The sequence below is a fragment of the Lampetra fluviatilis genome, chromosome 7 (assembly GCF_964198595.1).
Source record: "Lampetra fluviatilis chromosome 7, kcLamFluv1.1, whole genome shotgun sequence".
NCBI classification, from domain to species: Eukaryota; Metazoa; Chordata; class Hyperoartia; order Petromyzontiformes; family Petromyzontidae; genus Lampetra; species Lampetra fluviatilis.
Genome location: NC_136281.1, coordinates 7,340,983 through 7,365,734, shown reverse-complemented (window position 1 = coordinate 7,365,734; position 24,752 = coordinate 7,340,983). Strand labels below are relative to the sequence as shown.

At 42.2% G+C, this 24,752-nt stretch overlaps 1 protein-coding gene across 3 annotated transcripts in view; it reads right to left on the bottom strand.

Annotated features, from left to right (window-relative positions):
* Positions 1-1,856: 1,856 nt before the first annotated feature.
* The window catches only part of LOC144933513 (synapse differentiation-inducing gene protein 1-like), a 29,249-nt gene continuing 6,353 nt past the window's right edge, over positions 1,857-24,752 (bottom strand). Inside the window, exons 2-4 of one of the 3 annotated variants that reach the window (XM_078858343.1) lie at positions 22,472-23,212; positions 19,793-19,930; positions 1,857-7,025 (exon numbers count right to left, since the gene is read on the bottom strand). In XM_078858343.1, the coding sequence (XP_078714469.1) occupies positions 6,867-7,025; positions 19,793-19,930; positions 22,472-23,092 (918 nt within the window). In that variant the 5' untranslated portion in view covers positions 23,093-23,212 and the 3' untranslated portion in view covers positions 1,857-6,866. The remainder of the gene's footprint in view (positions 7,026-19,792; positions 19,931-22,471; positions 23,213-24,752) is intronic. The other 2 variants (XM_078858345.1, XM_078858344.1) reach the window with 2 other exon arrangements.

The following is a 24,752-nucleotide window of genomic DNA, read 5'->3' as shown; positions in this document are numbered from 1 at the left end:
CTGGTTACAATTTCAGACTGCCTAGAAATACCCAGGTGCTGTAGACTTGGGCTACAAGGTGACTTGAAGGTGTTAGGACAAGCAGGGATCCTTGAATCTATCTCTGTGGAGCTTTTGAGCATTACCACATCTTATATTCTTATTGGGGGTTTCTCCCCACGTGCCAACTAACTATTCATTCATGGAACAACAATCCCAATGCAAGACCCTCGTAAACAAAAAAATGTCTGGAAGACTAAGCGAGGCTGTCCTGGATAAAGGGTATGGCTATTATTAGCCATTGCATGAGGCTGACGCTGCACATTGAGTGAACCTGTAAGAGGTCAACTTGTGTCCGTGGTGAGCACTACCATTTGCATATCAACCAATGCCACAGCTGTCACCACGGTTTACATCTTTTAGGTTAAATTTCGATTTAAAGCTTTCGTGACCGCAGGGATTCATATTCTTGGTTCTTTCGGTAGAGTGACGTAGAAGGGAAATAATACAATAATAAAAATAAAAGAATACAATTCTCACACCTGATGATGATTGCTTGTGTTGCAATCGAAACGTCGTGAGAATTTTATTGTTTTATTTTTATTATTTTATTATTTCTCTTTTAGGTTAGTTTAAAAAAAACACGTGAGTGGCTCTGCACTTCCCCCCCCCCCGGAGACGTGCAGGACAAGCACAGACCCAAAGGCTCAAAATGCCACGTGGCCAGCAACAAACAGCACTATTGAAGTTGACAAGGTAACAGCTTATCATAAATTGGGGGAATGAGATGATGGGAGGGAATTCTAAAGCAGAGCAGTGCGGCCAGAGGTGGAGAGAGGTGGAGCCATGCTGAAGCATGCCACTGTGCTGCTGTGTCCCCTTTGACAAGTGAAAAGCATCACACCCATGCATGCCGCTCATTAAAATGGTCAGAAAGCATGTTGTTTGTGGATGTGGTGAGTAAAAATATAATGCGTTGCAAGATTAATGATGGCCGGAGAATGTGCCATTTCCGAGCGTATGAAACAGATGCAGAAGCGTGTTTAATATTTGGCCAGTAAAAATTGACGCCGCTCGCATTATGATGAAACGTCAAAATGCCGCGTTGACATTAGATTTTAAATATTGATTCTTGTTTCTATTTTGGTGAAATTAGCGGCCTCTAGTTGGCAGCAGGGGTCACGTGAACCCATTACATGCGAGGCATACAATTCGAAAATCCTCAATTCATATACGCACGCTTGAGTGTATGTTCTGTGAGCATAATACACTTTAATCAATGAATCATTGCATTGTTACAGCCCTATTCAATATACAGCGCAATATCCTGTGTTTTATAACAAATGCTCGCTGCGCTAAAGCATAGCAGAGTGCACCTATAACAGCTGTTGAAGGCCGCCAGCTGGAGTGCTTATCAAGATGCCATAAATATGCCAACCGCATGATTTAATTGACTGTTTTGCTTTGTATCACCGTTTTAAAGGAAAGTACATTTTAAGTAGTGTTCACTTGTGGTGGGCCAATGTCTTTTGAGAATGAAATACTCACAAGTTACAGTCACCTACAAACAAGGAAGGCTTCTTTTTAAGGCCCATTTTTATTGACAAGTCATCCATTTTCGGTAGACCAAACCACAATTGTGCACATTTCAAATAAATAATTCCATCCGACTGGAATATATACTCCTGTGAATCATTACACATGCACTCTGACTTTTCAGTAGGTGGCACACTTTGGAAATTAATTGTCCACACTTAATTATTTTGCTGAGTGGAGACTTCCATTACCCTCCGAGCTTTATCCTGAAATTTCACCAAGTATAAAAAAAATGAAACATCACTTCGCTGAAACACAGAGTCACACGACTGTGATTTTTTTCCTGTGCAAATTAGTTTTATTCACAAAACTTTTTGAGCGACATTTTTGTATATGTTGTATACAGTACTCGTACACGTGTGACATTTGTATAACACACTACACAAAGTGCTGTAGTTATTACTAGTTTGTTTATGCTAATCAATTTAAAAGTCAAATTATACATGGCTCCAGTGAGCATAATTTACAGACATGATGAACACATTTCTACGATGAAAGAAAATGAATTTCTTTAAAAGTGCTTCTAGTGTATAGTGGATTGTCCTTCTCCCCACACCTTTGATTTACGCGGTTGGCTATGTCCGTGCAAAAGAAGTTCAACATACATACACGATATTTGAATTTCAGAATGTACCTATATAGTACTCCACTACGGCATAAGTGTGGCCATGTAGCTCTCTGTTGTGTTTTCAGTTTGCACCATGTGTCATTTTGGTGTGATGACTAACGTTTCACTTTACATGCTGGGAAATTGTTCAGGAACCGAATTGAAACGAATTTTAAACCGCATTCTATTCGATATTCAATTCCTGGAGAAGCTGCCAGCACATGGAGCAAGAGGTTTCATGTCATATGGAACAACTCTCTGTACAACCCGAAAACTCATCGGATAACCATGGCAAATATAATGACTAACAACTCTGTACAGCTGAGAATTGTGGGCCTCTCATATTTTTAAATATCAGGAAATGCCTACCTTGCTGTGCAGATTTGTAATACATCTACTGGACAGTAATGGTAACATATATATTACGTGCTAATCATAATAACTTTAATAAACATCTAAATGTGTCGTACTTCATAGAAAAAAATACTTTAAAAATGTTCCTACACAATATATCACCTTTCTCTTCTACCCCTGTTTGTTTGTTTGTTTGAGGTAACAAACTTACCTCAGGGTAGTGAAAGACAAAATCTACATTTATACAAAATATATGCTTGTTTCACCGGAGGCCAATCAAATGGATATTTTTCGTTTAACCTGTACAGATTTGTTATTTGGTTGTAATGATAGTGTTCATGGCTATGCAAATATTTAACACATTAAAGCATGCCTAATCAAGCGAAAACTATTTCACAAAGATAATACCTGTCTTGTGACATAATACACATCGCTTTATAGTCCCTAATTTAATTAGATTTTTCACATCAATTTACAACTGAATGAACATTATTTAATACTTAATGCTACTTAATGAACATTACAGTCATTACATAATGTTCATCGACAGCGTTCATAACGGATTTTTTTTAATGACAATACAAAAATGACCATATATACACACATACAGTAAGTTTTAAAGTTATATCAATGCGACATAGCAACATCTATTTATACATAATTACGGTAATCTTTATAAATTAACCACCCTTAAATAATTGAGCAGGTATTAAACTAAGTTATACATATATATAAGAAGCATTTTGGCGGCGCTGTCTGCCATCATGGTGTAGTAATGCAGTAGTTCTTACCCTGGGGTGCGTGCACACCCTGGGGGTTGACCTTTCTGGGGGTGCGAGACGTGGCAGATTTTCTTGGAAGGTAAATCATAGAAACACAAATTAAGCACGAGCACGTATGTACATCTACTTTGTTACATCTACTATGTATTTATTAACATTATAAAAAATATATAAACGATTGAGAACGAACCAAATGGGTGCAAGTAAAGGTTAAGAACCACCGGTGTAAGGGCTAGCACACTGGACGTGGTTTCATCTCCCGGCGCTGCACCCAGCTGTATCAGTGCGTAGAACCACAGTTCGTCAATTGGAAGGTCACGTGCGGTCGGATAACGTGTGGGGTACCCCCACCTCTGCCAAGAGGTTTGGGGTCGGCATGAAAGAGTACGGTAGCCTCTAGACGTGGCTCTCCTCGACCTTCTTCTCGTGGGGTCCTTCTCTCAACAGTGGTTTGCACAAGAAATTGCGGGGGCCGCGCCTTGAAATTCACCAATTCGCAGAGTAATCACGTGGTTTCACCGTGATGTGCAACAGTCGCCAGTTTTTAACATGCATACGACCTTTCGATTTACAGCTTTCGTGACTGCAGGGATTCATCTTCTTGGTTCTTTCGGTAAAGTCACGTAGAAGGGAAATAATAAAGTAATAAAAATAAAACATAATAAAATAATTCTCACGACGTTTCGGCCACAACGCAAGCAGCCGTCCTCAGGTGAAGAACAGGTCTGTCGGAAAGACGAGCTGGTGGTGTTTCATTCAGATGCTGTCTTTCCGACAGACCTGTTCTTCACCTGAGGACGGCTGCTTGCGTTGTGGCCGAAACGTCGTGAGAATTATTTTATTATGTTTTATTTTTATTATTGTATTATTTCCCTTCTACGTGACTTTACCGAAAGAACCAAGAAGATGCCTACGACCGTCGTGTAAATGTGCGCTGATGTGGCACGTAAAACGATAGCAGACACAAACACGAATCTTACATCGCTTTAACGAAAACAAAGCAAGGGTAACAATATATCCTGCATTGCACAAATAATTCAGTGTCACTCCTCGCCATTTGTAAAGCGGGCGAGCAGTGATGTTTAATCAGAGATCAGTGTAGAAATTATTCATCCATACTAAACACACCTTCCGTATATACATCGGTATCTGAAAACCAAATTATAACTTTGGCCTCCAGTTGTTGGGATTTACTGCAGATACGAGTAAATGTGATAACATATAAAGTAAACAAAACTCTGTTCACACACACATAAATCAAATGTGTTTAGGCATTGGCCATATTGGCTCTCCAGACGATATCATGATTCACCCCCCTCCTCCAATTCATACAGTTTTGTTCACACGATTATTCCATACGTAACAGCGTATAAATTACATAAGTTACGAGTAATTGATCCTCATGCACACGAATTTACTGCGAGATTAAGAATCAATTGAGCGTTGAAGGAATGTCGCATAAACGTACACGGTCCATGGCGTTATTCTCCAACCAATGTGATCATGCGTTCGTGCCAGCAATTCCACTGTGCACCTACATTTACAGCCCACGCCTTGCGCCTGCAGGCCGTGGGGGATATTTTGACTATACTTCACCAGGCTGGGTAGTGTGGGTTGGTGAAGGTGGGAAAAAGGGGCGGGGGGGGGCAGAAAGCAATGGCGTTTGCTGCATTGCCTTCTGCTGCCCACAATGCCTGCTACGCCTGTCTTTTGCACTTGGTGATCACCCATCCAGGCACCATGCAGGCTAAATTCTGCTTGGCGTATTAGATTTCACAGTTTCGGGTGCATTCCATATGGTTTGGTCATAGGCTGAGAAAATCCTATAAACAGCGAAAAACGTTGGACTCTGTTAGGTCAATTAGCTACGTAAAAACTAAATAATGCTTTTTTATTTTACCATGTAAAGCCACTGAGCTATATAGCTCTTTTGCAGAAGCGACCTGGCCACAAATGATAGCTCAACGAAGTGGCTTATCATGTAGAAATTTAAACCAGCCAAATACTTTAGGTGCATGTTTCTAAATGTGGAGAGAAAAACCGGAGGACCTGGTGAAAAATCAACGCGACCACGGGGGTGAATATGCAAACTCCAAATATACAGGCGTTGGGGTTGGGATCAAATCCACGACCTCCTGTATACCAGGTGAGGCAATTAATATCTCGCCACTGTGAATCCATCAACATGCACAGTGGATGGCACCAACACATTGACTTTTAGGATGTCTGTATTTTTTCCATAGATAAGTGAGGCTGAAGGATAGTTAAAGTAGGGTTTTCACGGCTGTGCTGCATAGCTCAGAGATGCCGTTTAAATCCGAACAGGTGGCACAACTTGACAACACATGGAAGAATTTCCCAAGCCTATGTCAACCCAACTGAACACAAAACAAAGGTTCATGATAACCTCATGATGACAAACCTTGGTTACATATAAAATTATGAAAGTATATGAGAATTGAACATTAATTATCTGTGCAGTACCATTCTGCATGAATTAATTAAGCCATAAATAAATGTATACATTTCACACCAGAACCTACATTTCCATACCTTAAAAATGGCCTCCTCCAGCAAAGGTGGTTGGTTAACATTTTATTTATTAAAATACAACATTGTGTACTTAGATTGGCTACGCTCACGTAAAATATTTCACTTCACGTTATTTAAATGTAAACATTTTAGGCAAAAGTAAAATTACTGAAATAATTAAGCAAAACCAATTTCCAGCCTGTGACAGGGCACATTTCACTCATGTACACAGTGGTGTGAGTGCTAAAGACGAGCAAACCAAACAAATGTTGATGTTGATTTCGGTACCATGATTAGGCAAGACAACGACATAAGCATGATTGCCATGAGCATAATATGTACTTTTGTATTCACAAATACAGTTACTGCAGCTGAATGTATAGCACAACATTAGTTACCAGATATTTTGGTAAAGAAAAAAAACGAGCCTAATTTACGATATCAGACCTTCTTAACAAAACATTGTTACCTAACTATAATATACTCTTAAACAAAATGCGTCTTTGTGCAGTGACAAAAAAAAATATTTTTCTTGTTTTACCAAAGTACGACTCGCAACACGAATGGTGTTAACGGAGTCGAGTTACCGTGAACCAATCAAGAGTCTGGTGCTGAAGGAGAGTGTTGGCTGATGTGGCCGACGTGGCTTTGCACCGCATCTGCGATGTGACAGCAGCCGATGACTCTGCAAGATTATGGATGTGGTGGATTCTGTGGGGGGGGGGGGTGGCAGTGGATACCGATGGAGGGAGGGGGGGGCAGCAGCCGCAGCACTGGCAATCTCGCACGCGCTTAGTTTTTCTGAGCATCTTTTAGCGAGTCAGTCGGGGAATCGTGGTGGTAATAGCACGCGGTGGCGGGGAGAGGAGGTGGAGGGGGGTTTGAAGACGGAGGAGCACATGATGATGACGATGCCTCCGAATTCCCCCTCCACAAGTCCACAGGTGAGCCACCTCTTCCACCCCCCCTCCATGCCGCCACCGCCTCTCTGCCGTGGCGGCCCAGGTGGCGGGCGGTTATCCGTGGCCGTTATTGGAGAGGTAGGCGATGAGGGCGATGACGGTGCCGATGTAGAGCCCCGTTCCCACCGTGATGGAGAGGATGGCGAGGAAGAGGGCACGTCGCGAGGCGGAGTTGGCTCGCAGGTAGTCGCCCTTCGTCACCGCCTTGCTCGACTTTGTTCGCGGAAGGGAGAAGCGGGGGGGGGGTTAGACAGGAGGGTCGATAGAGCGGCGGATAAAGGGTCAACAATGGTCGTTTGGCATGATTGGACGGTCTGGCACGACGTTCGGTCCTTTGTTGACCTTCCCCCGATGTCTCAGGCTTCGCCTTGTCAAACAGGAGAGGGCACGAGGAGAGGGTTAACAAGGAAGGAATTTGTACGTGGCACGTGTGCATTTTCATCATGTCTCGATTGCCTCTCGTGCGTTTAATGTAATCGGGAATGTAGATGTCGTCAGAGCTATAATAATAACAATGCAAACAAGCCATGGGCCACATAGCTTCGTAAAGCCCGAAATATAATTTTGAAGGCGATGTACAGGTAATTTGTCGAATCTCAGACATAGCAATTGCATGGCTAAATCGCTTACAAAGGAATCTATAATAGTTGCTCTTCGTAGGCCATACAAGAGCAAGAGGAGGCAGACAAAAATAAGCGCACTCACATGCCAAAATGTGGTAGCAGCTTGTCATATGAGAAGATAACTGAGATGGCTTGTCATTCACCCAGCCAGGGAGATCGTAAGCACCAGGACTGTGTTAAAATCAAAAGAGCACTCTGCCATGTGACAATGAATCGTTGGTTGGCTTGCGCCAGTGAATTGTACAGCAAGGAGTGATTTGTTTTGACAAGAAGCAGTAAATGGCACCAAAATTTATTTTCTGCTGCGCAAGAGTCTCGAACACACGGGCAGGCTCTGCATTGTGGATCTGTTGGTTATTTGGAGTACACCTCTTGAATTACATGTCTTTTAGAATGTTTCACAATCCCGTCATTATCATCGTCGTCATCAGCCTTGCTCTAGTCATTGCTGGATGAAGGCTTCCCAAAGTTGCTGCCATTCCTCATGGTCCTGCAATGCCACAACCTATCTCTCTTCTGCATATGAGCTGATCTCATTTCTCCATCCGCTATAGGAGTTGTTACCGCCTTCGGCTAACAGTCTTTTGTCAGTCTCAGCCATCGACCGTAATCAATTGACGATGTGTCCCACACAAACCCACTTCCTTTCCCAAACAGTCAACGTGATGTATCTTATCTTATTTTATATGTATAGTGCGCCTTAGCTCAAGACGCTTTACATCGTTTAAAAGCGGTAACAAAAATAGAGCGCTTTAGAATGGCAAGGGCATGCAAGGGCCGAAGAACGAGTGACCGTAACAGAGGCAATGCAGGCGACACAAAAGGGCAGGAGAGGGATGGCAAGGAGTGGAGTGGTGAGGGGAGGGAAGAGAATGGGCAATGAAGAATAGGTGAGCATTGAGAGAGGAACGAAAAGAGGTTAATGAGGGGGACTGTTTAATGTACAGGGAAAGTTTATTCCAGTGGAGGGGTACAAATAAGGGGAAGGGTTGAAACATTTGATTGGGCACAGGGAGAAGGAATATGTTCTTTAAAAGACGTGTGCCTCTCTCTGACTAAGTGTACTACCATCATGCACCACCTCTCTTATTTGAGCTCTGTTAGTGGCCACGGTTCCAATCCTTGACATAGCAGGAAATATGCACTATCACTTAGCAGACTTGAAATATATCAGTTAACTTGTTTCCTTTCTTAATTTTATATTAAAGTGTTAAGCTCCTTTTGATTCAACAAACTGTTTAATCCCAAGTAATATTTGAAGCATGTATTGTTATACAGACGTATAAGAGCATTTACAGACGAGTAAGATATTATTTGTTAGAGATAACATTTTAAAGACGAAATTAATCCTCCATTTTAATAAAGCATCTGTCTCTGTTTTTCATCGTAACATTAACATTTTCAGCCCTTTCGCCAATACGCTGCTGGATGAAGGCCTCCCAATGCTGTGTCGGTCATGGGGGTTGGTTGACCATACTTCACCATGCTGGTCAGTACGAGGTTTTGAAGCGGGGGTGGGGGGGGTGCAACCAGTTGAGATATCACCAATTTTAGCAACGGCTGGGAATTGAACTCAGATCGCTGTGTTCACGAGCGCAGCGCACTAACCACCAAGTTGCTGCTCCACACCAGTAAGAGTGGTCAACAAATAGTGTACAGTAATTTCTAAATTTGTGTGTTTTTTTTAAGTTAACGCGAAATATTTTGACTCGTTTGAAATAAATCGAAGTGTGAAATTTGTATCGGTTGGGTAAATGATAAGGCCGACATCTTGACTACAATCAGATATAAGACCTCATTCAAGTCAGGGTTCACCGACTGGCTTTGGCGTTATAGTAAATGTACTACCTATAGCATGTTATCAAACTTACATTGTTGATGACATTAATAAGACAATTGCCTTTCAAATCACTTGGCAATAGCTTCTGTTTGTGTATAATGTGTTTATATAAGTTGTAGAGCGGTGGCCTGGTGGTTAGCACACTCTGCTGTAAACCTAAGCAACCTCAGTTCGATTCCCAGCCACTGCTAACATCAGTGGTGAGTGATATCTAAATCAATCCTGGGATCCCCCACCACCAACCCACACTGACCAGCATGGTGAAGTATGGTCAGTCAACCTTCATGACCGACATGGCATAGGAAGGCCTTCATCCGCAGTGGATCAACAAAGGGTTGTAAATAATTTGTATGGAAATAATACAATATTTAATATAAATACTGTACTCTATATATCATATTCTGCTCTATAATTTACAAGTAGCTCTAATTTGATTTGCAACTAGAACCAAAACACAATCATCATCTTACTCATTACGGTTATAATGTGTGAACCAGTTAGATAGGCCGATTATTTCTAGCCACTGTACCATGATATATCCCCCCACGTATATCTGTGAATGCAAGCACGCTCGGGTCAACAAAGGAGCCTAATGTCAGGAGCAAAACATGTCCAGGAGAAAAAGCCTCGCCAGAGCAAGATTATGAAGCAAATTATAGTTGCATGTAACCCTTGGGGGAATAAATGTCGAATTTCCCCAAAAGGCAATGGCTTCAGAAAGCGTGGGTCGGATGAGCATAACCACCGGCCTCCGCGTCGTGCCAAGGACACTAGCTCGACTGTGCTCAGTTGCACAAGATCGGGGTCAGAGGTCGCAACCGGGTACCCGATACCCGTATCCTACCCGATACCCGGCTACCCGTACCCGGCCGGGTACGGGTATGGGTAGGCCGTGAGTCTCTGGTGAGTAACTGTTTGTTACTCATTTCCCAACGTCTTGTCTCTTCTCACAATTCAAGCTCCTAGAATCAACCCACCCGCGCCTGCAACATGGCTTCATCCCAGAGGTCGCAATCAGGTACCCGATACCCATACCCTGCCCGTACCCGGCTGGGTACGGGTAGGGTACGGGTACGGCCAGGTACGGGTACCCGTTTGCGACCCTGGTGCGGCCGGGTACCGGTACGGGTAAGGAATCAAAACCCGTTTGCGACCTCTGGTCGGGGTTGATTTGATCATTTTATTTCATTAACATCGTGCAGATAAGCCACGGCCAACACACACTAAAAAAAACTCTCAGAACACTTTTATTAGGTTTTTTTTGCTTTTCTAAACCATCTCCTTGCATGAATTATAAAAACAAACCTCCATCCCCACCCAAATCACAAAAAAAACTAACGTTGGTTTCACGTGATTTATAGATGTACAAAGACTCCTCAAGTAAGTTGAAACGTCGATGTACAATGGCATAGATGCCGCATACATCTTAGCAGTCCACCACAGTGAACATCATGCATGAGAGGGTATGCAGTAATAATTTTTGATAACAAAAAAATAACACTTTAATCTGCGAGAATACTCTTCTTGGTTCTTTCGGTAAAGTCACGTAGAAGGGAAATAATAAAAATAAAACATAAAATTATATTATTTTATTATGTTTTATTTTTATTACTTTATTATTTCCCTTCTACGTGACTTTACCGAAAGAACCAAGAAGATGAATCCCTGCAGTCACGAAAGCTTTAAATCGAAAAAAGAATACTGCCAAAAGCTCTCTTGATATTTCCAAACATTGTGTTTATTTCTTTCACCAATTCACTGTTGGATGATTAGATTTCCATGCTGTGCAGTTCTTGGGTGTTATTTGACTATACTTCACCACGCTGGTCAGTGTGGATTATCGAAATCAGGCAGTACAGACGTTGGTGTATGTAGTACAGTACAATACTGGATTTGACTGCTCTCATACTGTACTTTACATACTACTTTACATTCTATTGTATGCAGAATATGTGCTACGAATGGACATTGCTAGAAACGTCGCTGATTGCATTTTTTTATTTTAAGGTAGTATGGTTGACGAGTGTGAATTATTTGTTAATAGTGCTTGTGCACCACTGCCAACGCAACATCACCAAATAATTTTTTATACAAAATCTGGTTGTTATCGTTGTTCTGTGTATCTTGGCAGTTTAATAATTTGGGTACATTTGGTTGTAATGAATTGGACTTTAATTATAAAAATTTCCCCACCGGCACATATTTAACTCCCAAGGCTTCTTCACACCACAGTAATTCGAGCTTTTCATTAGCACGGTCTCTGGAGTGTTTCTCCTGAGCATGAGCTACGTTGCTTTTTAGCACTTTAGCAATTTAATTTTAATTGTCCTAGCATGTCTTGCACAGCAGATAGAAGTTGCATAAAACATGTCCTGGTCTTCATAATAAAGGCTTTTGGGTTAGATCGTGTAAGTATAAATGTGTCGCAACCCTCCATCACCCGACACGGCCAATCAGTAAAAAATGTGTCACGTTAACAAAACGCCAATTAGTTACTTCTTCAGCCCACCGGTGTGTTTGAAGAGTGAATCCACAACATTTAGAATTTGAGCACGACGTTTCGCTGGGAATGACATCCAGCAGCTTCGCGCAATTTGCCAGAATAGTGAAGCTATCCACCTGCTTCCGGTCTTAAATAGTGCAAGATGACGTCATCATTGAACCCCATCAGGTTTAGAGATCAGAGGCGGAGGAGGGGGGGGGTATTGTAATATTATAATAGATTAATAATCAGTTCATTAGTATGTGATTTCTCTATAAGGAAATGTAATATGTATTGTGTATTACTTAACAATACGCTTCCAGGCAGCGCTAAGTCTGTCGCTATCAGAGCGGTTAAAATTATTGGTATTTCTCTCAATTTTCGATGCATTCTCTAATTAGTCTTGGCCAGTAATAATTAGTTTTGCATAACACTTCAACGTTATCAAAATCAATTGATTGTCCTTGTTGGCAAGCATGATCTGCCACTGCCGACAGTTGTGTTTGAGATCATTTAATGTTCCTTTGGTGTTCTTTTAGTCTTACGCTAATGTTACGTCCCGTCTGTACGATATAGCATTTACCACATAAGCAATTCATCCGAACTTATGTAATTAATCTTTAGTACAAGACACTGCTACTTCTGCATGGTGGACCCTTCCAAACATCGGACTGGCAAGAATGCACCTGCTATCACGTATCCGGACCTTCCTTCATCCATCGTCCCAGTGCCACACTACCATGAGCTCCCCGTACCCACTCCTCCAGAGAGAGAGCACCCATCTTTAGAAGGGAGCAGCAAGTCAGAGAGCAAGGAAGACGTTGTAGATCCAGATGACAATGTCAGAGGTAGAGCTGAGGAAACAAACCCATACTACCCCAGCCAAAAAGACCTCAACGACTTGATCAGAGATCTTGGTCTCACCAAGTCCAATGCTGAGCTTTTGATGTCTAGGCTCAAGCAGTGGAACTTGTTGGATGAAAGTGTGCAAGTCGCAGATCAGAGGAATCGTAACCAACCTTTTTGCAGCTTCTTCACCCGTCAAGATGGGCTCTGCTTCTGCCACAATGTGACCAGTCTGTTCGAGGCAGTCTAAATCGTCTGTAACCAGAATGAGTGGCGCCTCTTCATTGACAGCTCATCCAGGAGCCTCAAAGCCGTGCTGCTCCATAATGTCAACAAGTACCCGTCTCTTCCCCTGGCTCCCTCGGTGCACCTTAAAGACGATTACAACAGCATCGAGACCTTGCTGGACGCCTTGAAGTATGATGAGTATGGCTGGGAGGTCATCGGAGACTTCAAAATGGTGGCATTCCTGATGGGTCTCCAAGGTGGTTTACCAAGTGTCCCTGCTACCTTTGCCGTTGGGACAGCAGGGACACCAAGGCACACTACCACAGGCGGGACTGGCCACAACGGACCGAGTTCTCTGTGGGGAGGAACAACGTTAAGTGGGAGCCACTGGTGGACCCCCGAAAGGTGCTGATCCCACCACTGCACATCAAATTGGGCTTTATGAAACAATTTGTCAGAGCTGTAGATAAGGAGTCGGCAGCCTTCAAGTACCTTCAAGACTTCTTCCCTAAGCTGTCTGAGGCAAAGGTCAAAGCCGCTGTCTTCATTGGACCACAGATAAAGAACATCCTGGAGTGCAATGAATTCCCCAAGAAGCTCACTAGTAAGGAAAAAGCGGCTTGGAACAGCTTTGTCGCAGTGGTTCGTGGCTTCCTGGGCAATCACAAGGTCGAAAAGTATGGGGAGCTGGTTGAGACTCTGGTGAAGAACTATGGCACAATGAGCTGTAGGATGTCCCTCAAAGTCCATCTTAATAAATTCAAGGAGAACATGGGAGCGCACTCGGAGGTGCAAGGCGAGCACTTCCACCAGGATATACTGGACTTTGAACGCCACTACCAGAGGGCTGATTCGGTAAAGTGATTTACAGTATAATCGAAAATCTCGAAAAACTACTCACTTCTAAATCTTTTGTAGTCATTTTTGTATTACTTTAGTACAAAAAAATGTTATATTTTATTCATATGTTTTTTTTCTGACTTTATGTGAACAAAAATACACACATTTGACCGTTTTCCCATTGAAAATAGGTACATTTCAAAATATCACTGTCCCGGTCACAAAAGCAAAGTTTGTGGAGAATAATAGCCATTTTCTATACTTTTTAGGCATAAGCAATTAGGAAATAACACTTACTAGCCAGGAACAAACATTTGTGTTACATAGTGTAATCTAATCACTTTCAGCAGTTTTGTTGTTAGGTCTTGGTTTGGCATTCAAGAAGACAGGTTTACCAGAAGATATTCCAAAACTTGCTGACCATTGTCTAAATCACACTTGTTTCTCATGGCGAGGTGATTTCTTTAAACGAAAGGAAGGAGCAGCAATGGTTCTCCTTCATCTCCTTCTATAGGAACTCTGTACATGGAAAACTTTTAAACAAAAGCACTTGCCTCAAGTACATTAAAACCATATTTTTGGTTTAGATATGTCGATGACACTTTGGTTGTCTGGCCACATGGTAAATATACACTTAATTATTTTTTAAATCATCTCAATGCACAAAACCCGGCCACCCAGTTCACCATGGAAATGGAGGTGAACAACACACTCCCCTTCCTAGACATTTTGCTTGGACGCGGCCTAAATGGTAAAATAACACACAGCTTCTACCGAAAGGGAACACACACTGATTCCTATCTGAATGCAGATTCGCATCATCATTCAGCACAGAAATCCTCTGTCATCGAGACGCTCATACATCGAGCAAAACAGTGTCAGATGGTGAAAGTCTAAGGGGAGAGATTAAACATGTTAAAGAAGCACTACGCCTGAATGGCTACAATTATACTCAAATTAACAGAGCATTGAATGCCAAACCAAGACCGAACAACAAAACTGCTGAAAGTGATCACGTTATAAAAATAATTAAAATACCATATATCTCAGGAGTAACTGACACATTAGCCCGTGCTTTGCAAAAGCAAAACAGTAAACTAAGATTTGGTACAGTATACAAAATTCAAAAACTAGTGCCTTGTACTAAAGATTAATTACATAAGTTAAAAACAGAAGGCGTATATCGGATTAGTTGCTTATGTGGTAAATGCTTTATTGGACAGACGGGACGTAACATTAGCGTAACACTAAAAGAACACCAAAGGAACATTAAATTCTCTCAAACACAACTGTCGGCAGTGGCGGAAAACATGCTTGCCAACAAGGACACCCAATTGATTTTGATAACAAAACTAATTATGACTGGCCAAGACTTAGAGAATCCATCGAAATTGCGAGAAATACCAATAATTTTAACCGCTCTGATAGCTACCGACTTAGCGCAACCTGGAAGCGTATTATTAAGTAATACACAATACATATTACATTTCCTTATAGAGGAATCACATACTGATGAACTGATTACTAATCTATTGTATAATTACAATACCCCCCACCTCCGCCTCTGATCTCGAAACCTGATGGGGTTCAATGATGACGTCGTCCTGCACTATTTAAGACCGGAAATGAAACCATCAGTCAGTCATTGTCGTAACACTATCTTTTCAAATAATGTATCTGAACGAATGATCACGTGGTTGTGGTGTTTTAAAATCGCATTTTCTTAAAAATACCGTTCATGTTTTTAAATGTCCCCCACACTGCAATGATCATCGCTGATCAATATTTTTTAGGACCGAAATATTCTACCGTGTCCTGAAATGATCTTTGACAAAGCACCACATATTGCCAGTGAGCTTCTGCATCCAGTAATAATGAGAGGGACTACTTAGAGCTAGTAGCACACGTACAAAGGAGACATTGGAAGGTATGAGAGGCCAATTTGGCGTGGAGACTAATGAACAGCGTAAGTAACACGACCCTTGCTTCTCGATGCACGTCCGCAGCACCTATCGAGTGTGACCCTCGCAGCTGGCTTCCGACAACAACCGCGCAGACACGGGACAAAGCTCACAAAACATCGGTGCGTTTCACACGGCTCATTTTGTGTTTTGATTCTCTAGCATCGTGGATATGTATAAGGTTAGGCGAGACTTGCTGCTGTTTTGAAGGATTCTTGATATAAATGGTAGCCACTGGTGGGAAAAGGTGTCTTTATTTTTATCCGCTGCTGTTTGTCATGTTCAAAAGCATGGATTAGCTGAGAATAGAGGGCACTATAATAATAAAATAATCTGTGTATCTCCCCGTTTAAAAGTGTATATTTATATTTGTAGCAATATTGAATTCATATCTCCATTGACTTGACAAATAAATAAATAATGGGGGAAATCCTCCGGCCACTGGAGGTTCAGTGGATTCTGTCGGTGAGTTTTTCCCAAATGTACGCTCTGTGCATGAGCCTGGCAAGCAGGTATATGCATCCGAGCACATCGCTGCCGTTTTATGTTTCGCTGATGGTAACTTATACATATGGATAGTCTTGATTAGGTGACTGATGTAAATGATAACAATGTTCTGGAGGAGCTGGAGAGCTGAAATTGGGCATCAAATATAGTCGAGTGAATCGAATCTATGCCTAAGAGAGGACATTGATGGCACAGCGGCTAAACACACCGCACTATGAACCGAGCAATTGTAGTTAAATTCTCAGCCATGGCTAACATCAGTGGGGAGCGACATCTGGATCAGTGCTGCTCCCGCACCCGGCACCAATCTTCACCGACCAGAGTGATGAAGTATGGTTAAACAATTTCCAATCAGCAGTGGATGACAAAGGGCTGTAAATAATGTGTTTATTTATGGTAATAACTAGAAAAATAAAATCTAAATCTTAAAATTTGTACCCTAAATAATTATGGCTTGGAGATTCATAGATTTTACTCATAGCGTAGGATCTTGCGTGAAGTTCTCAATATCTTTAAATCTCACGGTAAATGCATATAAATCAGTCAATGATTTAAAAATATGTGAGCCCGAATATCAGTGAATCTAGTAATTGACCTCGTGTGGAGTGTGACACTAAAGCCAGTAGAAAAGACGCAGAATCGGTTTTTGGTCAATCCTTACTCGTGTCACTGCTGGTGGAAAGGTCTCCACCCGAGTGAGGTCTAGAAAGCCCCTCTTAAGTGGATAATTTAAAATTAGCCGAATAAATGTCATTTGTCCACCACACAACTCCATGCCTGTGGTCCGACTAATGATCCAGATAATCCGCATACCTGGGTGTTTTATGAGTTAAAAATATGAATTATTTGTGGAATGCACATTAAATGCATTTGTAATGTTCATGGCAATTTTACTGCATGCATGGTGAAGGAGAGGTCACGTGATCATCGGGGCCCATTAACGGGATGTACATACAGAAGTGTGTACCGCTAAAGCAGTTTCCGTTACGTTGGGAATTAAAATAATAATAATTACGGTTTTTTAAATGTATCCATTGGAAAACTTGCCTGAGTATGTAAAATCAAAGTAACGTACAATAGTTTAAGGTAACATTGCAGTTAAAATGTGAGGCTGTATGTAATCCATGCATACGTTAGCAGTTAAATACAGTATTTATCAAAATTGCTCGTGACTACAAGGTTATATGTTGCATTTGACCCCCTGTGCATACATTCTACTCATGGTGTCAACACTGGCGGGTGAATTACTCAAGAGACTACAAAACCTCATCTGGAGCACTGCATCCGAGCCCTTAATTTCGAAGCTGTCAACTACACTAGGCTTGCTGTGAAACCACACTCAATAATACAATTATACGCACGGTCATTTTTAACCCCACTACGATCCTACTAAATGCACGTAACAGTCGGGGAATGGAAATCCCCATTGCTTGAGCAGGCCTGGTTTTTTGATGGGCAATGGAAACCGCTTTGAAAGAGAAGAGAGACGAGAGATACGTCTGAATGAAAGGACAAATATATTTTAGGTGGAAGTGCTTTTTGTAATAATGCATCAGTTGGACATCTGGATCCTAAGCAACTCGAAAATGAGTTGTTGGCATTTGAATACAGGTGCCTCAGATGGATGTGGGGAATTTATTTGTGGCAAGGCAGGCTTAGCAATTCAAAAGTCCAGCAGAGAACATTGTCGGTAATTGTTGTAGATTTGATTATGAAGAAAACTGTTGCACGGGGTAAGAAATGCGTGCAGAAAGGGGGAGGGCCGATTGCAGAGACAGCCATTGAAGGGGTCTCCATGAGTCCAGGGGCCAATGAGAAGACCAAAGGTCAGATAGTGAGATACCGTTTGGGCAGATGTTGGAGGTTGTGCGTCTACTGTGCGGCAGTTGCGGGATCTGGCAGAGGGTAGAGAGTGTTGATAAAGTGTGGTCACATCAACACCTTTTGGCCATATGGTGACATCTTGATCCTTAAATGGAGATCAGCGATGAAATGGAAGGCGTCTCTGGAGCTCCTGGGACACGCTTTTTAAAGATTCACGTTTTCAACGTTAAAGAAATATTCGTCTGAGGTTGATTGCAGTCATATTCTTAATTCCTTTCCTACTGTTTCGTTTTCTCGTCTTTTTTTCTGTTTTATTTTCTCTGACCTATTCCCTGCTACATAATTGTATGTTTTTGTTTATGCGAACAACATTTTTCGTGCAATTTAAAAACGTGATAGCAAAAAAATATGTGTTTGACCTACATGTTATTTTTGCCACCGAATGTGCTTGACGTGAGGTGTTAAATGCTCTTCGTGAGAAGCTGGATGCAGAAAAAGCCACAACCATTAGTGTGCTTGTACCAGCAGTTTCCATTTTCCTTCTCCCTACAAGTGTTATATAAGAATGTGTTGCTTCAGTTTCAGTTCAGTTTCATTTATTTGGTATAGCCATGTGAGCCATTCGGCTCTTGAATCGGGTGCAACCGCAACAAATAAAAAACAAAAACATGAACAAGAAAACATCTTAAAGTGACTATGCGCAAACAGAAAAATCCAGAAAAAACTGCAAAGTCTTCCAGAAAAAAACACCGTACACAAACGCTGTGCAAAAATCCCAGTGGGATGCAAATCAAACAACAACAAAAACAACCACAAGACAACTTAGATTAAAGCCATCATTCTAACTCCGTACTACAACAAACAAAATATGGCCAAACCAAAAAACTTTTCGAAATCACCAAAATAAAGCCATAAGCAATGTAACAGTGATCATAGGAACTGTGACCGAAATTTCACAATAAACGACATAAACAACATGTACCACCAAACCCTGTAGCCATAGCTTAAATCAGTGTTGTGCTTTTAAAAGGTGTGCTTCTATCCAGAAATAATATAAATATATAAATATATTTTACAGAATTGGTTTGTTATGTTTCACGTTGTTTGCGTAATGGCGCGTTACGTACATGATTTCCAGAACGAGGTTCCCGTCTTTTTTAAAGGAAACATCGTTTTTATTTAGCTCTCATGATGTCGACTTTAATCACCGATACTGAATAGTTTACTGTTAGGAAGGTTCCTGTCACACATTTATGAAGTATCCACAAGCACGCAGCGAAGGCCTGGATTTGATACCGCACATGACATCACAAATTGTACCGACGTCTCGACACGTGGCACATTTTTAGGCGAGATTCCAGGTCGACACATGAATAATTGAGTCTTTTCTCAGATGCGAATGTGCTTCATGTGTGGACTGCTACGGCCAGGAACGTGGACACGTCAATGATCCTAACATGTTAATGATCCGAACAAAGATGGTCGGTCACCGCATCGCGCACTTCAGATGCGCATCTGCGGCCGTCTGGAACGTTATTCCTTCCTATTTTAGGAAGCCACTGGACCTAGGCACTTTTACATCTAGATTGAAAACTCACTTATTTAGAACTGATTTTTGTGTTTAGTTTGTTGTCCTTCCCCCGCACCTCCGATAACCACAGTTGGCTACGAAAGATGTTCAACAAGAAATCCTTCAAATGGGAGAAAAAAAATGTTTACGCACCCTTCACCTTCGCAAAACAAATAGCTGCACAACAATGGGGAAAAGCAGTGAGAGTGAAAACACATGAAAGGGCATTCGTTGGTCAGGAGGCACTGCTGAGACTCACCTGCTGCGAGAGGCAGAAGGCAGCAATTCCAAGAGGCCAGAAGCAGCAGAGCATGGAGAACACGCTGAGGCCCAGGTGGTCTCGAGGTGGTAACGACAAAAAGGTGTCCTCGCTCTCCGTATCGCTTGAGTAATCGCTCTGGGCAGAGAAAACGGAGCAAACGGCGAGGCCAGTCACCTTACGAATGAGACGTTTTCCCTGCACGATGCTATTTGATCCAGGAGCATAAACAGGTGGAGTAAACTCCACTTTGTGCATTGCAAAGGGGAGATATGCACTGCCGTGCCGGACAAGACATGCGGCACAACATGAATACGCGTCGGAGAGCCATGCAGCACAACCAGGAAAACGTGCGTAGCAGACCGTGGTTTCTTTTATATTTTAACCTCGCAGCTAATCGCTCGGGTAGAATTTTAAAATAGCATTAAGTAACTGCATGATATGGCAGACTGTGCACTTGGCTGGATTGGGTTTTTAGCACGGGCAACATTTTAAAAGGTGATTGATGCATCGGCTGCCATGGGAATTTTTTTTACTTTTCTTGCCGATTGCATAGCAATAATTACACGTTTTAGCCTGTCATTACCTCCCAGATGTATTATCGTAAAGCTCATTAACATATGTTCCATGATATTTAAATGCACAAATTACAATGTACTTTGAAACTAAAATTAGAATTGCCTTTGTTTGCAGTGGAAGACATGGAATCAAGACTTCAGTTCAGCCTGGTCTGTCTGGTTTGGTCATTAAAAATATATATTTTTTTACACCCAGCACACCACATCCAGTATCCCTCTCGCTATGGCTGTGGCTACTAATTGCATGCCTCCTGCAGTCCACCAACGATATGGAAATATTCAGCGACAAATTAAGCGCTGTGTAAAACCCATGGGTTTGAGACGCTGTACAATTGAAAGTGACTCTTTAAAGCTCTGCACAAAATTATATTTTTTAAAGTGGTAATAAAAATGATATATGACTAAATGCTTATTTATCTTGTGACAATGTGAATAGCAAATGAGTTGGACACCATTCACGATGCTGCATTACATCTTCAGATATTTCACACCCCTTACAAAAATTTTGCGTTCCATAGTAAATTTCCTGCATTAGCAGCATTGAAAGTGGGCTTATACAGCAGCGCATGCAATTAAACATTTTACCCAATTTTTGGGGATTTAGTCATCATTTCATTATTGTCAACAATGTCTTAAAAATGCCATAACCCGAGCCTCAAGGTCACTCTGTTCAGTAAGGCACAAGGGACATAAAGGGCTAGGGGCTGAGTGCACCTGGGATAAACAAGATAAAGATGAAGGCGCGGCCCTGCAATTGCCTGCTGGCAAAACGCCCTCCACTAGAGGTAGCTCAAGAGAGGCCCTGTGGAGGGTATTTGGTCTACTCTTCCACGCTGGCCAGTGATCAAAGACGTCGGGGTGCATCCACACTTCTATTTAGTGACCACTTTGTGCAGACATTCACGGCTTAATTCCTTGTCCATCTTTGTGTGCAAAATGCCAGATATGCTGAGCCTCAAGGTCACTCTGTTTAGCAAACCACAGGGGGAAATATGGGTATTGGGACCAAGTGCACAGGGATATTTTGCTTTAAATAGATTTCAGGAGTAAAAAGGTGTGACTTTCTTTCAGCAGCAATATACCGAGCTAAGTCCCGCTAAATAATATTGTTATCCAATTATACTCCCAATTAGTATCCCTTGGATGTATGCTGGGATTAATCACATGTAGCCACTCGAAAATGTATAGTGCACGATTGATTTTGAAACATTACAGAGAATGAAAGATCGTGTTTTGTGAAATAGTACAAATTGTGCTTCACGCGTTTTAAAATCTATTTCATCACATTTTCTAAGCATGTTACATAGTCCAATGAGCAAGCTTAATAAAAGGGATGGTGTGATGGCCATTAGTGAATTGTTGCTTTGATCCTTCCTCAGTGAAATATTATAACGGTTGCCATTCATATTAGCACAGAAATAGCTGCAGAAGTTACAAAAAAAGGACATAATAAATGTATAATTTCATCATTGTCATGTTAATGTGTGTCACCAATTTGTTCTCTTGGAGCTACATCCATGTAGGAGACAAAAAGACGTTTCACCTCTGGTTTGAAGCAATATCAAGATGCTCATGGTAAAAAAAATCTTCGCTTTTCATTAATTGGCATTTTCATTTGTAGAATCTATGAGCGTTGGGGTTGGTACCGGTTGCGGTGTAAATCAGATATTAACACGCTTCTCGTAGCAATATGAAATAAATATATTGTTCTGTAATGTAATATCCCATGTCCTCATGAGTGCAGCATCAAAATGCAATGCTTGTTACATGCAAAAAAAAGTATTTTAGTGCGTGTAACATCCTCCGCAGTGTCATGCTAATTTGTGTTTTTACGCGCGACATCTAATGACACTTGAAGAGCCTACCATGCCCTTCCGCTCACACACGAACAAAGCCGTGGGTATGTCGCCTATATTTTTTTTACTCTTAAGCAGTTTTACTCATGAATGTGTTGCCATATTTTTGGTTTGTTATTTGTGCTTATTCCCCACTGCCAACAGGGTGTCACTAAATAATTTGGGTACAATTGTTCTAAACAAAAAAGCCAAACTAAAATTCCATCCCCTCTTGCCCATGTGCAATCACGACCCCAGCCACACACCTGCAGATCTTGGTAGTCGCCCTCCTCGTCCACCTCGTAGGACACGGTATGGATGTGCCGCGGCTCTCCGGCCGAGCCGGTGGCTGCCCTCGTGGGGGAGTCCATCCTGCTGCCGCTGCCGCCACCGCCGCCGCAGCTGCTGTCGCTGTCACTCGCGCTCCCGCTCAGGCTGTCCCTGCCGCCGGCCACCGCCACCGCCGCCGCCGCCGCCTCGGTGAAGGTGGTCTCGCAGTGCAGGCTCTCCGTCGGGGGCTCCCCGTGCTGCGAGCAGCCGCCGTCCTCGTTTGCGTCGACGACGGCGGCGGGGGCAGCGCCGCTGGGCGGCAGGCGGGCCACGTGCGATGACTCCGAGCTGAGGTGTCGTCGCCGCTTCTCACCGCCGCTGCTGCCGTGCTGCTGCAGCTGCTGCTGCTGCTGCGTCAGGAGTGCACCGGGGTCCAGCAGCTGCTGGTACACGCAGGTGGAGTTGTCGTTGTCGTCGGTGCCGCAAGAGTTCAGGTAGATTGAGATGAGTCCGTTCGTATGTCGGGGCCGCTCGTTGTACGCGAAGCCGTTTTTCTTGTAGAAGTCGAACCCGTTGACCGGAAGAAGTGGGTTCTGCAGCTCAGCCAGGCTCTCCATTGTTGGTAAAAGGTTTTTCTCTCCTATTTTGTTAAACGTGCCGTCAAGTCGCGTTGTGCTTTAACGGCTGAAACTGCGCAAAGTTCTTACATCAATCTTGTCGCAGCAGCTGCTGTTCTTCTTCAAGAAAGAAAATATTGGAAAAGCGACAAAGCTGCAGTGTTAGAGGTAGCATCAACGCAAAAAGCTTTGTTGTGCAGCTGATATGTATGAGCAGATATGCCTATCTCAGACAAACAGATTACCACAACTGAAAAGAGTGACTGATATGATGTTCTGAAAATGCTATAAAGCTGCAATTCAGTCAAAAAATATACTCGCGTTTATGCATATAACTAGGATAATTCAAAAACATTTTTTTTATTTTGGTCCCCAATATTATGACCTGTGCCTAATTGGTTTCTATAATGTGACTGGGTCAGCCTCAAGTGCTACATTGCTTTAAGTCTCATGTAAGCCACTTAACATGTATGATCCGGATCAGTGAACCAAGTAATTTGCCTCCTGTGGAGTGTGACACTAAATCCAACAAGCGGGCAAAGTCTGGTTCCTAGTAATATCATACACAGCATCTATGGGGACCTTTGTGTTTTAGAACCAAAATTAATTGCACATTAAACATCAACAAAATACATCAAAGAAATACTATTATCATTTTGAGAACACATGAACACTTGTAATACTATTAAGCACAAATTACATGCATTGCAGCTGTCTATATGTCTGATAATTCCATTCTCAATTATTGTGCTTAAATACTTTTCACACCAGGATTACACTAGAGTAGTCGCTGCTGGACTATGTTTAATAAAGTGTATTGGCAAAGATCAACCATCCAGAAACGTTCCAGCCTGCATACTAAATTATTTCACAATCACTATGCAATTACTGCACATCTCCTTAAAGCATACTCTTTGGGCATTTATTAATAATATTACAAGTCGGTGCACTTGGTCGATTGGCAGGTTGTGTGTGATGGAGGAAAGTGTGGGCACTCCCACTTAAACACATCTGGCGAGCGTGAAAGAGTAGGCGAAATTATCCACTTAGAGGGGCTTGCGGGTGGGAGACCTTTCCACCAGCAATGCCATGAGTAAGGCTTTTCAAGGATGTACCTTTACCATTGACCAGAAGTCGGTTCTCCGTACTTTCTACTGGCATTAGTGTCGCACTCCACACGAGGTCAATTAGTAGGCTCTGATATTCGGGATCACGTATATTTTTTCATCACTGACTGCTTTATATGCATTTACCGTGATATTTAAAATCTATGAATCTCCAGGCAATCATTATTTAGGGCCCAAATTATAAAATTGAGATTTCATTTTTCTAGTTATTACTATAAATTAACAAATACATTATGTACAGCCCTTTATCAATCCACTGCTGATTGGAAATAGTTTAACCATACTTCATCACTCTGGTCGGTGAAGATTGGTACCGGGTGCGGGAGCAGCACTGATCCAAATGTCGCTCCCCACTGATGTTAGCCATGGCTGAGAATTTAACTCCAATTGCTCAGTTCATAGCGCGGTGTGTTTAGCCGCTGTGCCATCAATGTCCTCTCTTAGGCATAGATTCGATTCACTCGACTATATTTGATGCCCAATTTCAGCTCTCCAGCTCCTCCAGAACATTGTTATCATTTACATCAGTCACC